This window comes from Lampetra planeri, chromosome 51 (assembly GCF_965212315.1).
Source record: "Lampetra planeri chromosome 51, kcLamPlan1.2.h2, whole genome shotgun sequence".
Taxonomy (NCBI): domain Eukaryota; kingdom Metazoa; phylum Chordata; class Hyperoartia; order Petromyzontiformes; family Petromyzontidae; genus Lampetra; species Lampetra planeri.
Genome location: NC_136157.1, coordinates 4,125,634 through 4,145,833, shown reverse-complemented (window position 1 = coordinate 4,145,833; position 20,200 = coordinate 4,125,634). Strand labels below are relative to the sequence as shown.

The following is a 20,200-nucleotide window of genomic DNA, read 5'->3' as shown; positions in this document are numbered from 1 at the left end:
GAGATTCCTAAGACGTGGGTTGTGTTGAAATTCCCCGGCACCTCTGCCGTAGCGGACGGACATACTATCATGGTCTCTGTGCAGGACTACCCCTGCTGGAAACACAATGGTACTCTGCTTCTTCTCAGCGTGCCTAGGAAGACGATACTCTTTGGTTCTTTCGGTAAAGTCACGTAGGTATAAAATAAAATAAATTAAATCACGACGTTTCGATTGCAACACAAGCAATCATCATCAGGTGGGAAAGCAACGGCAATACATTTTATTTTATTATTTCCCTTTTACGTGACTTTACCGGCAAGAAAAAAATCAGCAAAAAATGTATTGTTGTGGTTTTTCAACCTGATGATTGCTTGTGTTGCAATCGAAACGTTATGATTTAATTTATTTTATTGTATACCTACGTGACTTTACCGAAAGAACCAAAGAGTATGGATCCCTGCAGTCACGAAAACTTCACATCTAGATAGTAAAACGATGTTGAATAATGCTTGACGGGACCTTTCCTGGTATGGCGAGGAGGGGCATGCCCTGGTCATTGTTACAATCAACGCGGTCCCCATTCTTATAAAGTGGGTACCACAAGGGCATCCATCAAATCCTACGCACACTATCCTGTAGTCCAAGCAGATATGATGATGTCATCTATTACAGTCTGCTCATGACTGCCAACTTCCCTGTTCCCTCAGCACATTTTTACCTTTGGGGTTTTTTGTTCCAATTTTTTTTGGCGGTGGGGTGGTGGGGGAATAAAAATGAATGTGGATGGATTACGAGCCCCTTGCACTGAACCAGATTATCGAGCCCCAGTTGGTCACCTTGACATCCTCGTGGCTTCTTGTTCGACTATACACATATTTACATAATTATCTGTAACTTGTGATCTTTAAGAGTATTAATGTTCATCTTCTTGATTCTTTCGGTAAAATTTCGATTTAAAGCTTTCGTGACTGCAGGGATTCATCTTCTTGGTTGTCTCCCCGACAGACCTGGTCTTCACCTGAGGACGGCTGCTTGCGTTGTGGCCGAAACGTCGTGAGAATTATTTTATTATGTTTTATTTTTATTATTTATTACTTCCCTTCTACGTGACTTTACCGAAAGAACCAAGAATATCTTTCGGTAAAGTCACGTAGAATGGAAATAATAAAAAAATGAAAATAAAACATAAATAAAATAATATTTTTATTATTTTATTATTTCCATTATACGTGACTTTACTGAAAAAACCAAGAAGATGAATCCCTGCAGTCACGAAAGCTTTAAATCGAAATATTAATGTTAGCTGGATCGCCCAATCTAAAGTAATCATTCTATGTTAGATTCCGATTCCAAGAGACAGTTCCCACATTTTCCATAACACGTCAACTTTCTGACTCTGGTGCCAACATTGCCACTACAGTATTTAATGATACAGATGTATTTACCTTTGCAATTTGACCTACGTCCAAATGTACTTTCCTCACTGCTGTCTACAATTCGAAAGAGTTGGATTCGTCTATAACAATGGTTAAATTCCATGAGCGTCCCGTTTGTGCCTCGTGATTATTAGCCGCCTTTGCTAAGTCAGGTGGGAGCCCACAGCAATCAAAGCCTGAGATCCATCATATTGCCATATGTAGCACATACACATCCTAGGCTTGTAACAGATTTCCCTCGTTATCGAGTCGATGAATTGCCATCATTTATTATTATTAGCCTTTTGTACCCAACTTTTGTTTTATCAGTGTAATTTTATGAATGACAGATTCATTCGGAACTCTCGCAGAAAATGAATCGGTGTTTTTGAGAATGTTCCATGAAGAGGTTATCGCAGAACTTGGTTTGTTAATATTTTCAATGGACCTGTTCTCCGTCCTCGGGGGCAGCACTTTACTTACCATCCTGCTTTAGAGAGAAACAAATTCCGTGGCGCTGCTGCATTGGCAATATCGCACAAATAACAAAAACACATTCGTCAATAACACTGCCTCAAACGCCATGTGCTATGAAGAAGAACCTTTGCCCGAAGTGTCACCTTTTAAGACCATGATGTTATTGACGAAAGTGTTGAGATGTGACTCGGAGATGTTAACTCCCTCGCCTGGTATACAGGAGGTTGTGGGTTAGATCCCGACCCTGAAGCCTGTTGTATATTTGAAGTCGTTTTCATGTTTTTCCCGTGGTCGCGTGGAATTTGTTTCGGGGTCCTCCAGTTTTTCTCTCCACATTTAAAATCGACACGAGTTTAGTGTGTTTGGCTGCTATAAATTTCAACGCGATGATGAGCCACGTAGTTGAGCTGTAATTTGTGGCCAAGTCGCTTCTGAAAAAGCGCGACATAACTAAGTGGGCCTTCCCTGTTAAAATAAAAAAGAATTTCAGGGAAAAGTACCAAAAAATAGGTATTGAGTGAAAAAAAAACAAATGTAACATCCGACACACAAGGAGTGTGTGTCTCTGTGTTGTCTCTCTCTGCTTGTGTGTCTGTCTGTGTGTGCCTGATGACGATTGCTTCTGTTGCAATCGAAACGTCGTATTTTATCATTTAATTTATTTTCTTTTCTACGTGACTTTACCGAAATATCCAAAGAGTCGTTCCTGCAGTCACGACAGCTTCAAGTCAAACATTCTCTTTGTTGGTGACAATGATTGGACTTAGACTATCAACGCTGTGCACGTGAGAATCCCTTTACTCACAGGCACCGGCCTGAACTCGCACCCAGGCCCTCAGTGATGTCATCCCAGCAATCTCACCTTGAGCTAGCCTGCCATCACTGAAAAAAAACTTTGTTTTATTTACTCGCAAATAGTAATAACGTTGTTACATGCCGATGAACATGTTTGCTGCAAATTAACCTCGTGCCATGCTGACGCCACTTTATTTATGACACGAAAACATTATATAAACCCTCCGTGGTGTAAAGTTCAATCTTGAACTCTTATATCCACCTCGCTGTCCTCTCTATGGGCTATGAAGAAGGGCAATTGCCCACAACGTCACCGTCTATATACCTTTCCGTTTAGGGCCACAGTGTTATTGAGGAATGTATTGCATTGCCTTTGCTCGTAAGCTGTGTACTACAAAGTTTTTCAAACCGTTTGTTTTTTTGTTACCGCGAGATTTATTTTTTCTTGTTAAACGACGGCTTTGAGAAGAGACATGGATGGGAGTCGAGTGTCGGATGGCCCTTGGGATGTCAGTGTACCCCACCCCACCCCCATTGCAAAGGTCCCCAGGTTGATAATGCATTCTCAGGCACCGCTCTGTGTGTGCGTGCGATCGGTTCAGCAAAGATAAGCCGAACACGCGCGTGCACTTCCAGATCCAGAAAATAGCACGACACGCACACATAACGTGCATATTTCAGGGAAACGCAACGAAATCAACACGAACATTTTACAATAAAAATTGGAATGTTAAACTAAGTGTGTTTCCAACGCCACACAAATCTCGTGGTGCTCCCGTGTGTAGAACTGGTGTTTAAAATGTAACAAATTTGTCTGGCTGTCACCCTGATGGATGCTCACTTCGGAACAATGTCAGAGTGATAAAGCTTGAAGAAAATAAGCATTTATTCTAAATCGATTAAATCCGATATCGCTCGACATTCAAGTATGAATGTTAAAGGTAACAAATTGATGGGAATGTTATTACTTTTACGATATTCTCTGCGACTTGTCCCATTTCCACGTGTTGCTTATTCCGCGTACTTGAGCAGCGCGTGATAATAGACGGCGTCTCTGCCGCGTGCGTCATTACTCCTAGACGTGGGGTGGAGCTTGGCATGCGTGGCTTGTAAAGGTTAATTGGTGAACGATGTAGCAATGTCAGGGTGGCCCTGCGCCCTGGAATTGCCACAAACAGACGCACCGAATGACACCAATGTCGGCACACACCACTTCCAATGTCCCTGCCCGTGAAATGGAACGCCGCGTTTGTAGTTACGAACCCGTGGCATAGCGCATGGGAACGCCTGCCCTTCCGTATAACCACGTAAGCAGTCGTAACGGTGGTCATGCAAAGGTTTAAGAAAAAAGACACATTCCATGGGAATGTGGAATTTTTTGCCACAGGCTCAGAACCTTCAACAACACGCACGTGGCACTACCCCATTGCTCGTTTCGGCAGAGGCAATTAAGGTCGAGTAAACATTTTGGGCAAATCTCAATTTTGGAGCTTTCATGTCTGCAGGAATTATTCTTTGGTTCTTTCGGTTAAGTCACGTATAAAGATAAAATAATAAATTAAATAATAGCATACTACAACATACCACGTCGTCGTCCACTCATTGACATGCTAATTTTGTCTCTGCCCCCTCCCTCTCTCCGCCCCCGCCCCCTCTCTATATTTAAGGCCTCGTCACAGAAACGACCTCTCTCATTCTGCCGATACGTGTTCTCTCTCTGTGTCTTTGTTGATGTCTGTCTGCTTGTGTGTCTGTCTATAGTTTTCTGGTTAGATTTTTGTTGCTATTTCTTTTATACCTGATGATGATTGCTTGTGTTGCAATCGAAACGTCGTAGTATGCTATTATTTAATTTATTATTTTATCTTTATACGTGACTTAACCGAAAGAACCAAAGAATTTTGGGCAAATGTTTCCTTTCCTCTGATTCGTGGCTGAACTGTATAGATTGCGTTTCTCACCAAAATGTGGGGTACACTACCAAGGTGATGTATGCTAGATGCTTTTGTGAGATCTGGCATCTGGTATTTGACATCATCATCAGCCATTGTCAATCTACTGCTCGATAAAGTCCCCACCCCACCTTCTACCACCATCGTTCTTGATCCCTGCAATGTCATTGTCCACCCATCACCTGCACACACGAGTTGCACATTCTCTTGGATGCGTTCCATATCTCGGCTTTGACATGGAAATCTCAAATACCTATAATCACCACTCACGTCTGTTTATTCCGATGAATATCGTACATTGCATGCCTTAATTTGCACGCCTCTCCTAAGCCCCCACTGTGTCCTTTCATTATATTCACATGGCACTGAAATTGCTTTAATTATCATCTTCAACGGTCTTGGTTATTTTTAATATTTTAAATCCAGCTCGCTCTTGAAATCATCACATTCTATCTTCAATGGATGTTCACTTTTGTTGGAGATAAATAATTCGATTCAACGATTGCGTCAGTTGATTAACGCCACGCGTAACACCATGAGTGACTGTTTTTGTAGAGGTCATTGTGAAGCTCGTTGCGATTGGGCAGCAGCGTCAGGGCTGTGTTATGTCAAACTCCCGGTCACGCCTGTACCGAGCTGCTGCTGTTGTTGTTCAAATTTGTTATAACGTAGGTCCTCCCAAAATCACAAGACCACCTTCCGTCAGATATATCATAGTTGCAAAAAAAAATTCCAGGGCATTGTTAACAAGAGGTGCTTGTTATATTGTTTTTTTTTTATTCCAGGAATACGAAATCCACCAATGGATGAAAGCATCCCAAAGCCATGTACACCATGGGATGTTTTATCATATTTCACCACACTCGTCAGCGCGAGTTGGTGAAGGGAAGAAGGTCAGGATGGGTTGAAAAATCACTCGTCACTAGTTTTAGCCATGGCCGGGAAGGGAATTTGGGTGGCCAAATTTATAGGGAGTGCATTCACCACTATGACTGCTCCACCTCGGGACATTGTTACTAGGTTTTGATACATTCATCATTCGTGTTTATTACATTTTCTAAGCAGCAATCATAGGAGTTTTACAGTAAAGTTATTATGATGCATTTATTCATCAATTACAATGTATTATTAAGTGTACAATACATGCATTAAATGGAGTGTTCGATGTTTTGTATACGTTGTTTAATGGGTCAACGTGACCCTGTCCAGCCACTTGAGGCCACTCCATTCACCAGGTTGTTCAACAAATGTCTGAATAAAATCAACTCTTGGGGAAGCCAGGTAGCTCAGAGGTCAGAGCGTTGAGCCAGCACTTCTGAAGCCATGGGTTCGAATCTGGGTTACAGCCACTCATGGTTGAACTTGCATCCCTAAGCGTAGTGGATTGAGTTTCAGCCCAGTCAACAATGACTGCACAAAAACTCAGATTTTCTATATTAATTTTCTCTTTATTTGGCCAAATGCCAGCTCCGAGTATAAAACAAAATCAGCGTTACTATTATGACAATCTAAAAGCACAGTGTGTGGGAAAGTGCAGCCCCTACTGGTTAAAAAAATACACTTGAAGGCTTTTTCAGGAGAATTCCTGCAAATAATTAATTCTGCAGCCAATTTCTGCTCGGTGAGATTTCCCAAATGGATTCTTGATTTGATTTAATTTTGTTTATCTCATGCCACGATAGCTCTAGCAAAACTGGAATAACTATGGTAAATATGATCGATGTTTTAAAATCAATTCATGAATCAAATCGTGTCCCTGAATTGCAACAATTAATTTAATTGTAAGGAAGCCAATCTTCACACGGCTACAAATGAGCTTTATTGAGCCCAAAGGAACTTACATGCTGAAGAAAAGGAACAGAAATAAAAACTCAACATTTTAGATTCGTGATTGCAGCTATGCTGAGTTTGTGATGATGTTAGCCATGAGCCCAAGGGCAGCAGCCACATTGCCAAATTGACGGAAAAATTTGCGATGGTGGGAACCGTTTTGGTATTAATGCATGACAACCCCATGGGTCGATTACAAAACGAGCAGCAGGCAATGAGAGGCAGTGATGCAGTGGCGATGCCCCGAGCTGCACAGCAGCGGAGCCCCATTTGTTTTTTATCGGTGTCTCACCACGACCGCTTTCACGCACGCCTAAAAAAGTGGCACGTTTAGCCGACGAGCCACGCAGCCTCCACTGACTGAGCTGAAGTGAGGTCATTATGAACGGGCCACACCGACTCGCTCGCGACGTTGTTGCTTCATCAACGCTCGCCTTTCGCTGCTCACGAGTGGAATCGCCCTGCCCCGGTGGTTGCTGGTGGGTTTTTTTCCCTCTCAAAAATGTGGGTTCTAAATATGCACGACAAATCTCACGTGATGCAACAAATTAATCAGCAGTGCCCTTCTGTGTCCGAGAACGGCCCATGGAAGGTGATATCACAGAACGACTTGTGAGATCCATTCAAATTACCTGTTTTGCCAAGCGGACGAAAAAAAACAACAGTTAAAATATTGTCAGTGTTTGTGTGTCGTCATGAGTGACCAAGCTGATGCTCTCACCTCACTGAAATTGAAAACCTGGATTCATACCCAGGAACTTGGTGGTGCCGGTACAAGAGCTTATTTTGACAGTGTAGAATTATGACTCTGTGGTCCACATACTATATGTATATTATTTGAACCTCTGGCCCTCCTAGTGGTAGTGTAACCTCCCAGCCGAAGTATGACCCCAAGGATTAGGTCAGCACCCTAACCCTAATGCTGTTACAATCGTGGTATTTGTATCCTGGCATCCAAATAATACATATATAAGATGAAGACCCATGCGGTGGGAGTATGTTTCCATGGGGTAATCATATTACTGTTATAATTATACCTACATGATTGAACCTAATGATTGTAAATGTTAATATGTGTCGCGAACGCCTAAGTACAAAACTATTGGACGTTTAGCCTGTGGTTAAGATTATGTGAAGTACTGTATTCCTACCCCGGTGGACAAATTCCCTGGGGTTCAAAAGTAATATCTCACACATGCTCAGTGCTCTGATGCCCCTAAACCACTCCACCACCCACATTTCCATTACATTCATCACAGTCATTCATGCGTGTAACAGTTTAACACGTGGTAGGCTTTCGCGACCAATATTATCCATAAAAGAGGTCTTTCTGTTTGGTTGGATTGTGTAAATATAAATGCGTCGTTAAAACCCGCCACCACCCGACACAGCCTATTAGTAAGGTTTGTCGCGTGAACAAAATGTATCAATCTTGATTTGAAGCTTTCGTGACTGCAGGAATCCATACTCTTTGTTTTTTTTCCGTAAAGTCACGTGGGTATAAAATTAAAAAAATCACGACGTTTCGGGCGCAACAACAAGCGTCCATCATCAGGTGAGAAAGCATGGTCTGCTGCTGAGGCAGACTGTTTTAAAAGGTTTGAAATGGGTGTAGCTCAAGGGTTATAAAGAAGTGGTCGGGGCGAGTGATGTTAATGTGAGAAATTACTGTAAGATAGGAGAGCGGCCTCCTCGACGAGGGCACGGAAGTGGCTATGTTAATGTGAGGGATTGGCATGATGTAAAACATGTGTCAATTAGTTACAAGGTCAGCACACTGGTGTGTTGGAGAGTAAACACACAACATTTTCAATTTGAGTACCGTGACATTTCGCTGGTAATAAATTCTGGCTGTCGACTGATGATGCTGGTTGTAATCACAGGTGAAACGTCGTACTCGAATTGTAAATGTTGTGGACTCACTCTCCAACACACCGGTGTGTTGCACTAGTAACTAATTGGCACGTTTTGTTTAGGTCACGAAGCTTACTAATTGGCTGTGCCCGGTGGTGGTGGGTTTAACGACACATTTATATTTACGTGGTCGTACACAAAAAAAAAACCTCATATGGATGCGTGTAATAGTTCATGCCAAAACGATTTAATGCCTTTTCACTGTATTGTTTTTCGTTTGATATTTGTATGTATGCTGAACTTATTTCACACCGTACGTAGTCAACCGTGCTACTCGGAGGTGCGGGAAAGGACAACAATCTTAAGCACAAAAAGCAGAAATTAGTTTTCAATCTAGATTTAAAAGTGCATAGCTCCAGTGGCTTCCAAATGAAAACAGATGTTTTAATTTCATGTTCCGTAATTCATGAATTCCTATTCTTGGTTCTTTCGGTAAAGTCACGTAGAAGGGAAATAATACAAATTAAACAATAAAATTATCACGACGTTTCGATTGCAACACCACAGCAAGAAAATTTTGAAAAAAATCCCTGCTGTGGTTTTCACACCTCATGATGATTGCTTGTGTAGCAATCGAAACGTCGTGAGATTTTTATTGTTTTATTTTTATTATTTTATTATTTCCCTTCTACGTGACTTTACCGAAAGAACCAAGAATATGGATCCCTGCAGTCACGAAAGCTTTTAATCGAAATTCATGAATTCCTTTTCATAGCTCTCATTGTAACTCTAAACACGTGTCTTCCCGTACTTCTTTGCACACTCTTCCGTTTTTGTTCCATTTTCTTTATTAATAATAACCATGTTAGTGGACACTTGCACACATCACTTATATATATAGATGCAGAACAATAACACAAATATTCCTAGATTAGGTGCAGAATATTATTTTGCCCCATACATTTTTCACGCTTTTCCCTGACTCCATTGAAACCTGTATTCCATGAGGCCATCACAAACGCATTTAAAGCAGTATTATTTTACTGATTGATATTGCGCATGCAATATTCCAGCATTCATTTCAGATATGATGACTAACAAACAAGGCAATAAAATACGACAGTGATGTAAAAAAAACATAGTTATGATCCATATATAGTGTGCTGTCCTTCCCCCGCACCTCTGATTAAAACGGTTGGCTACGTACGGCGCGAAAGAAGTTTACCATAGATACATATATAATAGCACTCCATCCTGCTGCCACCTCTATATTGAATCGGTTTTTGTCCACAGTCTGCTTTCAGTAACTTCAATGACTGCCCAAGGTTTACTCTGATGTGATTTGCAGTTATGTTTCTCTCATAGATACGTGTAATCAATGAGTCAACTTGTTTGTTTTGCTCATATTTATCTTCGATTCCACGTTGAAACTTTCTGAAAGGAGGTTCTTACATTAATTCCCGTAGGTCATTGTAGTAATGAGTATGCTATCGTTACAACTTGAGTTTTCATATTTTTCAATTAAATGTATTTTTCTGTATTTTTTTTAAAGAAAATTATTTTACTGGAAGTGAGGTAAGGAGACATGCTTTAGCACGTGTTATTATGGCGATATCAGATCTTGCCTATTATTTCCCTCAGATTGGTTTGAATAAATAATAAATTAATAATCAAATAAATTATGCAAGGACAAAAATAGCTAAATAACGACCTCGCCTGGTAAGTAAATAATAAATAAATAAATAGCTATGTGTAGATAGGTAAATAAGTAAGTAAATAGACAAGTAAATAAATAATTGATACGTAATAAATAATGTTTAATAAAAAATAATAAATAAGATGTTTGCCTATTATTTTACTCTTATCGGTTTGAATAAATAATTTACATGACATGTAAACGAGGGAGACTTCAATGGTGTCAGGGTTAGTCCAGTGCATTCGTATTCCAGAGGTCACCTGTTCGATCTACCGATGCAGCAGCTGACACAAGAAGTTTCTTAAATCGTCCCATGTTTGTCTACCCAGCGGCATCAATGGGTGCACCACCAGATAGTGGTCAGTGTTGAAGAGCAGTCCAAAAAAACAAGTTAGCAGCACCTTCCATTGGAGGCCTTTCCACCAGCAGTGGCATCAGCGAGCATACGCAGGGCTGCCCCATCTTAGCGTTTCCAGAATAATGTATCCGCACGGACACGCTGGACCATAGCATCATTGCTTGGCAGAGTGACCTAACCCCGTGCCGCCCAACACTCACGTTCGTCGCTCGGGGACAGGGGGATGTTATTTTATATCCTTTGAGTCTTTCGGTAAAGTCACGTAGATAGGTTCAAAGAAGATAACAAAAATATAACAAAATATTGCAAAAAACTACGACGTGTCGATCGGAACACAAGCGTTCGTCCGGATGACAAATGCTTGCTTTGTGATCGAAACGTCATAGTTTTTTTTGTTATTTTCTTTGAACCTATCTACGTGACTTTACCGAAAGACCCAAAGAATATTAATTCCTGCAGTCACGAAAGCTTTTAAGTCAAGATGTTATTTTAGTAACGTTCCTTCCCCCCACCTTGCATCCCACCGCACTCCAACCCCCTCCTCCCCGCCCCCCACCAATCTTCCGCCACTCCTTGTGCCATCAACGCAGATCGGAGCGGACATCTGTGGGTTTTTTGACGAGCCCTCGGAGGAGCTGTGCCGCCGCTGGATGCAGGTCGGGGCCTTCTACCCGTTTTGCCGCAACCACAACGCGGAGACGTATCAGGTAAGCGACGGCGTTTCCCTTCCAGTGTTACCCATCATGGTGGGGTGAGGATCAGGTCACTCTTGCTCGACAAGAAAAATATATAGAAACAGAACAATTATTCTGTGTCTCTACATATAAATAAATAAAAAACATTCGTTAATCAGTTTTTCACGACTCATGTTAACCAGCGAGCTATGTGTGCGAGCAACCAAACTCTGGAACTGGTTTCAACATTCTGGGTGTCATCATTAAACACATATTGCTGGGTCACCTGATATTGGTGACAAGCGCACTCCATCGAAACAATTGAGCACCGTTCAATGCAAAAAAAAGCTAATATTTCATGCCAACTCGTGCATTGTTCAGGAGCATTGTTGGTAAACGTGTCTCCACGTAAACACCATACAGAATTAACGACCTCCAATTCGCCTCCAGGTCTTTGTTAATTAGTAGGCGGTTGTCGTTGGCAAGAAAGCGTGTAAACCCCCTCGCAGGTTGCCCCATGTCTCTGCGGATATTTGGTGGCAGAATGTTCGCCACAACAGGGAGCCAGGAGACTGGTGTATTCCCGGTTGTAATGCACCGTCGCTGCGCTTGAACTGATTCCCGCACCTCCGATTAGCATGGTTGGCTTCGTATGGTGCGAAAGAAGTTCAACAAACATAGATTCAAATCACAAACCTCTGCAACCACTCGGCCATGTCCCCGATGTCTAGATGATAAAATCAATGTTTTGGCTGGCCATCAAACAAATACGGCCACTGCAGACGGCGCTTTCAGATGGGCTTCTGCGGCCATCTGGAACGCTCTTTCTTCCATTATTAGGAAGCCACTGGAGCTCTGCACTTTGAAATCTAAATTAAAAACTCTTTTCTTTAGAATAGATTTTTGTGTTTAGTTTGTTGTCCTTCCCCCACACATCCAATAAACATGGTTGGCTACGTACGGAGCGAATGAGGTTCAACATACATGTCTACGTACGTGTGAGGTCCGTGCAACGAAGCGATGATGTGACTATGTTAACATGAATCGCGTTCACAAGTGGCATTATTTAAAGTTGTTTGCAATTAGACAGACAGACAGAAAAACAGAACAAAAAATAGTAGCTATGTTATAAAGTTATATTCAGCCGTATTATTGCTGGCAAATTAAGGTGTGTTATCTGATCTGCTACAACCAATTAGCATGTGGGGGAGGATAAAGATAATCACGTTCCATCAAAGAGGCAATTGATTAATAACATGAACGGTATTTGACTGGAACATTTTGCCAATGAGATGATATTTCATTGATCACATTGGGTAAATCTTTTCTGACCATGGAGAAAGTGATATTTTTGCCTTATTTGTGTAGCAGTTATATTGTTGCTTTAAATTTGTCCGATGTTTTATTCAAAACTTACACAAAAAAGAAGGGGGAGGGGGTGGGATATATTGTACTTGTTGAATTATTTATGCAGTGTATCAGAGAGACAATCAACGAGAAACTCTTTTGATAATAATAAATCAGAAAAGGACAAAAGTCAGTGCGACAATTCAGAGGAGTGTGCCCAGTTTGCGGGCCAAGTTGTTCAGAATATCAGATAACAACATTCTCAAGGTTGCATTATTCATCAGAACCAAAAGAAATAATGTAAAAGATGAAATGAAACTGGATGGAGTTAATCGCATTTGTCAAGTAGCTTTCCTGCCAAAAAATGTAAAATGATCCAACTTCCAGCTTGAGAAGAGATCGTATATCTGTCCCTTCGCACACTCTTTGGCATGGATCTCATAGCATTGTGAGTATTTCACACAAACCCTTTGTGATCTACACACCCTTGTGAAATGAGTCAGTATTTTATATTTAGTCAGTTTTACATCTACGACAGCCTGTGGAATGTTAATCTTAGTCTGTGGATTTCATGGAGTATTTTTTTTTTAGTCAAGCCGACTCAAGCAATTCAACATTTAGTCCACACTACGTGATTAAATGGTGGTGTGATGGATCCGAACAGTGAACTTAGTACATATTTACATATACTTAAACAGCCAATTCCTATGTTTGGTTTTCCTCAGTGCGCTGAGTTATGTGAGAACATTACTAACGCATAATAAAGGTTTTTGGATTAGATCGCGTAAGCACAAATGCGTCGTAACCTGCCACCACCCGACAAAAGCCAGTAAGGGTTGTCACGTAAAAAAAACGTGCCAATTAGTTGGGCATATCTTCCAATAATGCCCGATGCAATTACCAGCGAAACATCTACTCAAATTGTACATGTTGTGGATTTACTCTCCAACACACCGGTGGGCTGAAGTAGTAACTAATTGGCACATTTTGTTGACGTGATCATCCTTACTGGCTGTATCGGTTGGTGTAAGGTTACGACACGTACTTACACGATATAACCCAAAAACCTTTATTATGAAAAATATTGGTCGCAAAAGCCTACATGTTAAACATTACTAACGCACCTATCTGAGTCATCGTCTTCACTCAGGCCTGTTAATTTAATCTTGGCATGCTTTGATCTTCGGTGGGTAGTCCAAGCCGTCATCACGCTGGAAGACTTTCATCCACCGATAGTCATCGTTGAACAAACAAAAAATAAAAATAAACACTTTGTCCACAAACATTTTCGTCACTAATTTTATGAGCAACATTTACGAACATACACGCATCTTCTTGCCTATACAGTGGTACCATATATTTGTGCAAAGCATCTTTCGCCGGCCATGGTTTGTGTGAAACAGCTGAATGACATTCACAGACATGCTTGGCTTCTCACTCTGACAAGCCAGAGTCCCGGGTGGGTTTCATGTGATATCTTCTTCCCCCCGATCCCCCATCTCTCCCCACACCTTCCCACGCCTCCCCCCCCCCGCCATTCTCCCCCCACTGGAAGTGCTAACTTCTGCTTTGCTGATTGCCAGTGGTGCGGTAGTGCTCAGCTGTTCTAAATGCCCGTGGTCATTGTGTGCGTGGTGACACGTGCAGTGAGCGGTGCTGCCTTCTGCCTTTTTGAATACAGCCGCAATGGTTAGATGGGTGGGTTGGAGGTAAAAGTAAGATTTGGATGAAAATTTACATTTTATAGATTGCTTAAATACATCTTAAAACGCCATGGACAAGGGGGCACCCAGTGGCAGCTGTCCCTATGTGGCACAACATGAACGAAGCACTGGCCTGCAAATTGTAATTTGTCTCGAGTAGGGGGTGATGTTGCCACGTGGTTTTCACAATCAGGTAATTTGCAAGTCAATTTTCAAATTTGGATCATGACATCGGGACATGCAGACTCCTCTTATTTGAATAACGTATTTTATCAAGATGATAGCCACAGTCGCAATAGCAACCACTGGGAGTGAACCAAAGTCAATTATTGAATACATTAACAAAGAAGGCTGGAGAGTGGGGCTGAAGATTAACACATATCTACTCCGTGTGCTCTATTATTTGTTTATGATTTTGCTTAATGCAATCTGAGAACTGCAAATCATTCAATGTTATAGAAAATAGCATTCTAATGAGGTGAAGTATTCGTAAAATGTTTCATAATTTGAGTTTTATCACTTGAAACTTAATTCTTCATTCATAACTTCTGAGGCAATATTTCCATAAGATAATGTCTTCTGTAAGTGGTGGCAACACATGTGCAATTTATCCTGGACTTAAAATTCTGAATTTCTTTAAATTATTTTCTCATCGGCCAGGAAGAGAGCTCTCATAACAAACAACATGCCTATGATTATTGTTGCATTAGTTTAATTGAACCCCACCAACTTGCTAACAGCAATTGAAACGAGAAACCCTTTGAGTTTGCAGAGGAATTTTAAAACTCGTGCTTTGCGAGCTGAGAAATTAATTTGTATTATTTCTGCTGCTCCCCGCACAACTGACTGCATACGAATATCTGATTTTCATTAAATTAGTTTTACTACAAAGCCCAGACAGTGCCTATGGGGAAAACCGCTTCGAAACATCAATCAATTTGGAAGATGATGCCTGCCCCTGAACGTGCCTGAGCTCGTCAGATCTTGGAAGCCAAGTGTGTTTGAGCCTGGATAGAGATTGGGTAGGAAATTGCATGGGAATACCAGACGATGCAAGTGAATGGCGACAAGTTGGCCAGGATAGGCCACCTTGTAGCACAGATAGCAGAGACAGATGGAAATTCCGCAGGAGACTACGGGTGTAATTTCGGAAGTAGTTCTACGATGTCACCTTCCGCGGCTGTTCTCAAGACACGGGGTGATGGATACACTGCCGGCTGCCGAGGTCGACTTTGACAAGTATTTGTCTTCCTTATACTTACGCGATCTAAGCCCAAAGCCTTTATTATGAATAATACTAGTCGCGAAAGTCGAAGTGTTAAACTGAAGTATTTGTCTCGTGACGCTGAAAACAAAACCGGAATATAATTGGCAAAAGGGGGGGGGCGGGAAATACACCGTTTAAAGAGAGCACACTTTAAAAAAAAAACGAAACTTTTTTTAGCTTACCAATGGAAGCAAACACGGCGTTTTACTTGTCAGAAACGAGTTCAGTGTGTTGATTGACAGGCAACGCTGTCTTGGAAATGAGCACTGCTCTGAAAAGATTTTAAACAGATATATAACCGTTTGCAAAGGTGATGCTTTCTTTCCGGGGTAGATGCGCGATAAAGACACCTCCTCCTGAGGCTTTCTTAAAAAAAAACGAAAACTCATTTGCCAGAATGTAATGTTATCTTCACAAAACAAAACAAAAATTCGTAACAAAAATGATTGAGCAAATAAATTAATGTATTCTATTGCCATGAAACATGTGGGGCATTTTTCTAAATTTTCTGGAAAATAAGCATATTTATTAAATGAACATGTATATTAAAAAAAATTCTGCCATAATGTGATGATTAGCACGATCAACTGCACAATCTTGCTGCTGATGGTTCGATCGCTTGGCAAGGCAGTTGAAACAAACGCCCTGAGTCCTTGGTGGAAATTCCACAATCCCATCGTAAGCAGTTACACGATAAGCATCCACTGTTGACTTCCCAGTAAATTACACTTATTGATGCCAGAGTGGGAATGATTTGAGTCAACCCAGATATGTCAATAGTGAGTCAAGCTCTTTGCTACAGCTTACATGCATGTGCAGATAAAAGGAGTGCCGTGGGGGCGAGATATGAACTACCTTGCCTGGTATACATGAGGTCGTGGGTTCGATCCCGACCCTGACGCCTGTATATTTTCCCCGTGGTCGTGTAAATTTTTCTTCGAGTCCTCCTGTGTTTCCCTCCACATTTAGAATCAACGTGCGTTTCGAGTATTAGGCTGCTATACATTTCCACGTGATAAGCCACTTCATTGGGCTGTCATTCATGATCAGGTCACTTCTGAAAAAGAGCTATATAGCTCAGTAGGCCTCACCTGGTAAAATAAAAAAGAGTCTTAGTTTAGTAAAGATGCAACCTGACAATTGCTCATGCCACTGCTGTCAGAAGAGCCACCCTTGGACGGAACTCCAGAGAACCCCTCTAGTAATTATTTGGCCTCCTCTTCCACATTTGGCTGGACATATTGGAAGAGATGGGAGTAGCCACACATTGCCCCTTCACACGCAACCTGCCAATCGATGAAAACATTGCCACTGCCGGGTGGACAGAGATTCGGGGGTGGGGGGTGGAATTTAAGAAACACGCACCGCTGTTTCAACTACCGCAAGCGGGAGGTCAAATCAAACCAGTGACCCCTGGATTCGCGACTGCAGTGTGCAAACCATTACACCGCCGCGGCAGAATCAAGCAGCTATAAGCACGCAAAATAAACAACCCCCTCGTGGAATAAAACAACAGCATTCCTCATGCAGGTTGTCTTTACAAAAAATCCACGATTCTATGCCGTCCAGTGAAAAATACATTTCATAAAGAAAAACAGATCTCACTGCTCTGTGAAATGTCCTCCCCGCCGTGAGTGCGTTAGGATAATTGAGTTTTTGAGCATTTGAGTAATTGCCTTCATTTAGCTCATCGCAGTGGAGAGTTCGAGGATGTTGTGTGGGTGATTTTACCGAGAATCACATGGCAGGAGACAACGACATCAATACCGTGCGCTCCGACCTGCTTGTGGCTACGCGCAATATCAATATGTTTTCATTGTCAAGAAAAATTGACGGTGCACACGTCTTGTCATAATCACGTTTGTAATAATCCTCGTCCGTGCGAGTATGGGGTACGGTCATGTGCGACGCAATGCTGTGCCACACAGCGTTCCCTCGTTATTCGCGAGGGATACCCCGCACCTCCGATTAGTACGGTTGACTACGTACGGTGTGAAAGAAATTCAACATACACACGCACAACATACGTTCTGGAGATGCTCGTGATTAGAAAATGTTTCGGATATTGATATTGGGCAACGGAAAGCTATGTTAAATGAATAAATACACAAGGTATTACATACAAGGAAAAGTATAATTACGCAAAAAAAAGAAATTGGTGATCATAAACATAAAGTAGATAGAAATTAATCTTAGAGTATTAAACAATAGTTTATCAAATAACGTACCTTCATCTCATCATTTTACCTCTTCACTTTCTCACGTAACATTCTCGCTCATCTCTTTATCTCTTATCCCTTTATCTCTCATGCCTTTATCTCATCACTTTATTTCTCTTTCTCTCTCGATGCAGTCGTGCAGAGTTCCAGATGCGATAAAAAAAATTGCGGATAACAAGTTCGTGAAACAAGATGGAATACTGTATATAGCAAATATCATATATGTATGTATGTTGACCTTCTTTCACAATGTACGTAGCCAAACGTGCTAATCAGAGGTATATGCTGCATATGCGGTGGAATGGTGGTGTAGTGGTGAGCAAATTGCATTATGCATCTGGTGACCTAAATACGATTCCTGGCCTGCTGCTGAAATCGGCGGTGTTTAGCATCCATACCCCTACACTAACCCACACTGACTAGCAGTATATACCTGATGATGATTGCTTGTGTTGCAATCGAAACGTCGTATGCTAGTATTAAATGTTATTTATTATTTTATCTTGATACGTGACTTTACCGAAATAACCAAAGAATAGCAGTAGCGGTCTGGATTTACACTGCAAAATGAATCGGGGTAGAATGAGCCTCCACGCTCTCCCATCGGGCATCACGTGCACGATTCCGCGTCGTCACTCAAAGTTCCCACCATGGCAAGGCTCCTCCCAAGCTCCACACTAACCCCCCACCCCGCTCACTTTGAAGCAGTGCAAGATGGGTGGGAGGGGGGGGCGCAAGCGGCTCCTGTAATCGCGAAATCTCCCCCTTTGGCGAAATATAAATCGTGAAATAGGGTCAATTTTCCACCAAAAAAACAGCTGCCGTTCCACTAAAGCGAGGTGGAATGAGGGCCAAAGGATCCGCATGATTCGGTCCCATTGCCTTTAATTGCCCAATAAGGACCTCACTTTTGAGTGATCTGCGAGGGGTCTCCTTTTTGGTAACAAATTAGCGTCGTCTCTCCCCGTCCCCTGCAGCTTCCGTGGAATGTTTTGGTCGTCTGGGGGATTCAACTCTGGCCTCCTAGGCTCCCGCCACAATCGACCCGTTTAACTCTTTATCGGGCTGCTGATGTCCGAGAGTCGAAGTCAATTACGTCCGTCGGTTGAGTTCATTTTCGCTCGGGCTAAAATAACTCGTGTTTTTGAGCGATTACTATTGCCATAGTATTTTATTTACAGCCCTTCGTCAATGCACTGCTGGATGACGTCTCTCTGGGGTCCGTACAAGCAAAACTGGGTAAAAATGGCTTTCGATAATTACAACTATTCATTAGCGGAATATTTATTAAGAATTTTCACCCTCATTGATGTTTATATCCTGCGTGATCCTGTAATCTGGGCTGACGGAAAAGAGAATCAAATTAACGTTTTCTCTCAATAATAGCGACAAGCCTATTAACCCTTGCATTTCGCTCATGTGCATTAGCCAAAACATGTTAATTCTTTATGACTTTCACGACCAATATTTCACGATATAATTTTTCATGATATAATGCAGGGGTTTGTAGTTCCAGCCAACTGATGTGTTTTCGGGTTGTACCGCATGTGGAACAGTCAGTTCCTGAAGAATCACCCAGCATGTGGAGCGAAACGTCGGACATCGTGCCGGACATCACATGCTGCGACCCAAAAACCCATCAGAGAGCCGTAAAGCACAACCACGAAAACACTCGCAGTCGTATTTTGCAGAAGTACATGTAGGACAGTACGACGTGGATTAAGGCTGCATTGGCTTCCGGTTGCTGAACGAATACATTGTAAGGCTGCACTCATTGCACACAAAGTGCTTGCCACTAATTAATCAAAATACCGTGATGATCTCGTCAAGGAGCATAAACCATCAGGTGGCCTTTGGTCATCCTCACGGCGGCTTTTGGCGAGCCATCAAAAGAAGACGGTCACCGCATCGTGCACATTCAGATGCGCTTCTGCGGCCGTCTGGAACGCTCTTCCTTCCAGTATTAGGAAGCCACTGGAGCTATGCACTTTTTAATCATCTAGGTTGAAAACTCATTTCTTTAGAACTGCTTTTTTGTGTTTGGTTTCTTGTCCTACCACCGCACCTCCGATTAGCACGGTGAGCTAAGTATGGTGCAAAAGAAGTTCAACGTACCTACATACATACAAGGCATCCCGCCTTGGCGCATGGGACTTTGGGGCGATATTACCGTATGTCACAACGCAACTACAAGCGCAGCACCATACGTCCAGAGGACATTTTATCGAAGGCAATAATTAGCGGAGAAACGAGGGCATACAAGTACAGATAGTCCCCGAGTTACGATGGTCCGACTTACGATGGCGATAGCGATACGACAAAATTGTAAAATATTTTAAATTTCGCGCGGCAGGCAAACGCAGCAGCGTACGAGGTACGATGCTGTACGTTGGGACGCTGCCGGGATGTACGCATCTCCCGCCTTGTGTGATGCAGATAGGATTGTTTCCTGAAAAAACGTTCTATTAAATTGCAGTTCATACATGTAGGCTAAGAATTTACCTTGTTTTTTTTTACTTTACATTTTACTGTGCAATACAGTATTGTAATTAATAAATACATACAGCATATAGTTTATACAGTACGGTACTGTAAATTGCTCTGTTTTGCTAAATTATCACCATTCTTTAA

The 20,200-nt window shown here is 41.9% G+C and overlaps 1 protein-coding gene across 4 annotated transcripts in view; it reads left to right on the top strand.

The window, feature by feature from the left end:
• The window catches only part of LOC144734529 (sucrase-isomaltase, intestinal-like), a 332,315-nt gene that overhangs the window by 221,697 nt on the left and 90,418 nt on the right, over nt 1–20,200 (top strand). For all 4 annotated transcript variants that reach the window (XM_078616769.1, XM_078616770.1, XM_078616768.1 and 1 more), the window contains one exon: nt 10,950–11,066. In XM_078616769.1, coding sequence (XP_078472895.1) covers nt 10,950–11,066 — 117 coding nt within the window. The remainder of the gene's footprint in view (nt 1–10,949; nt 11,067–20,200) is intronic.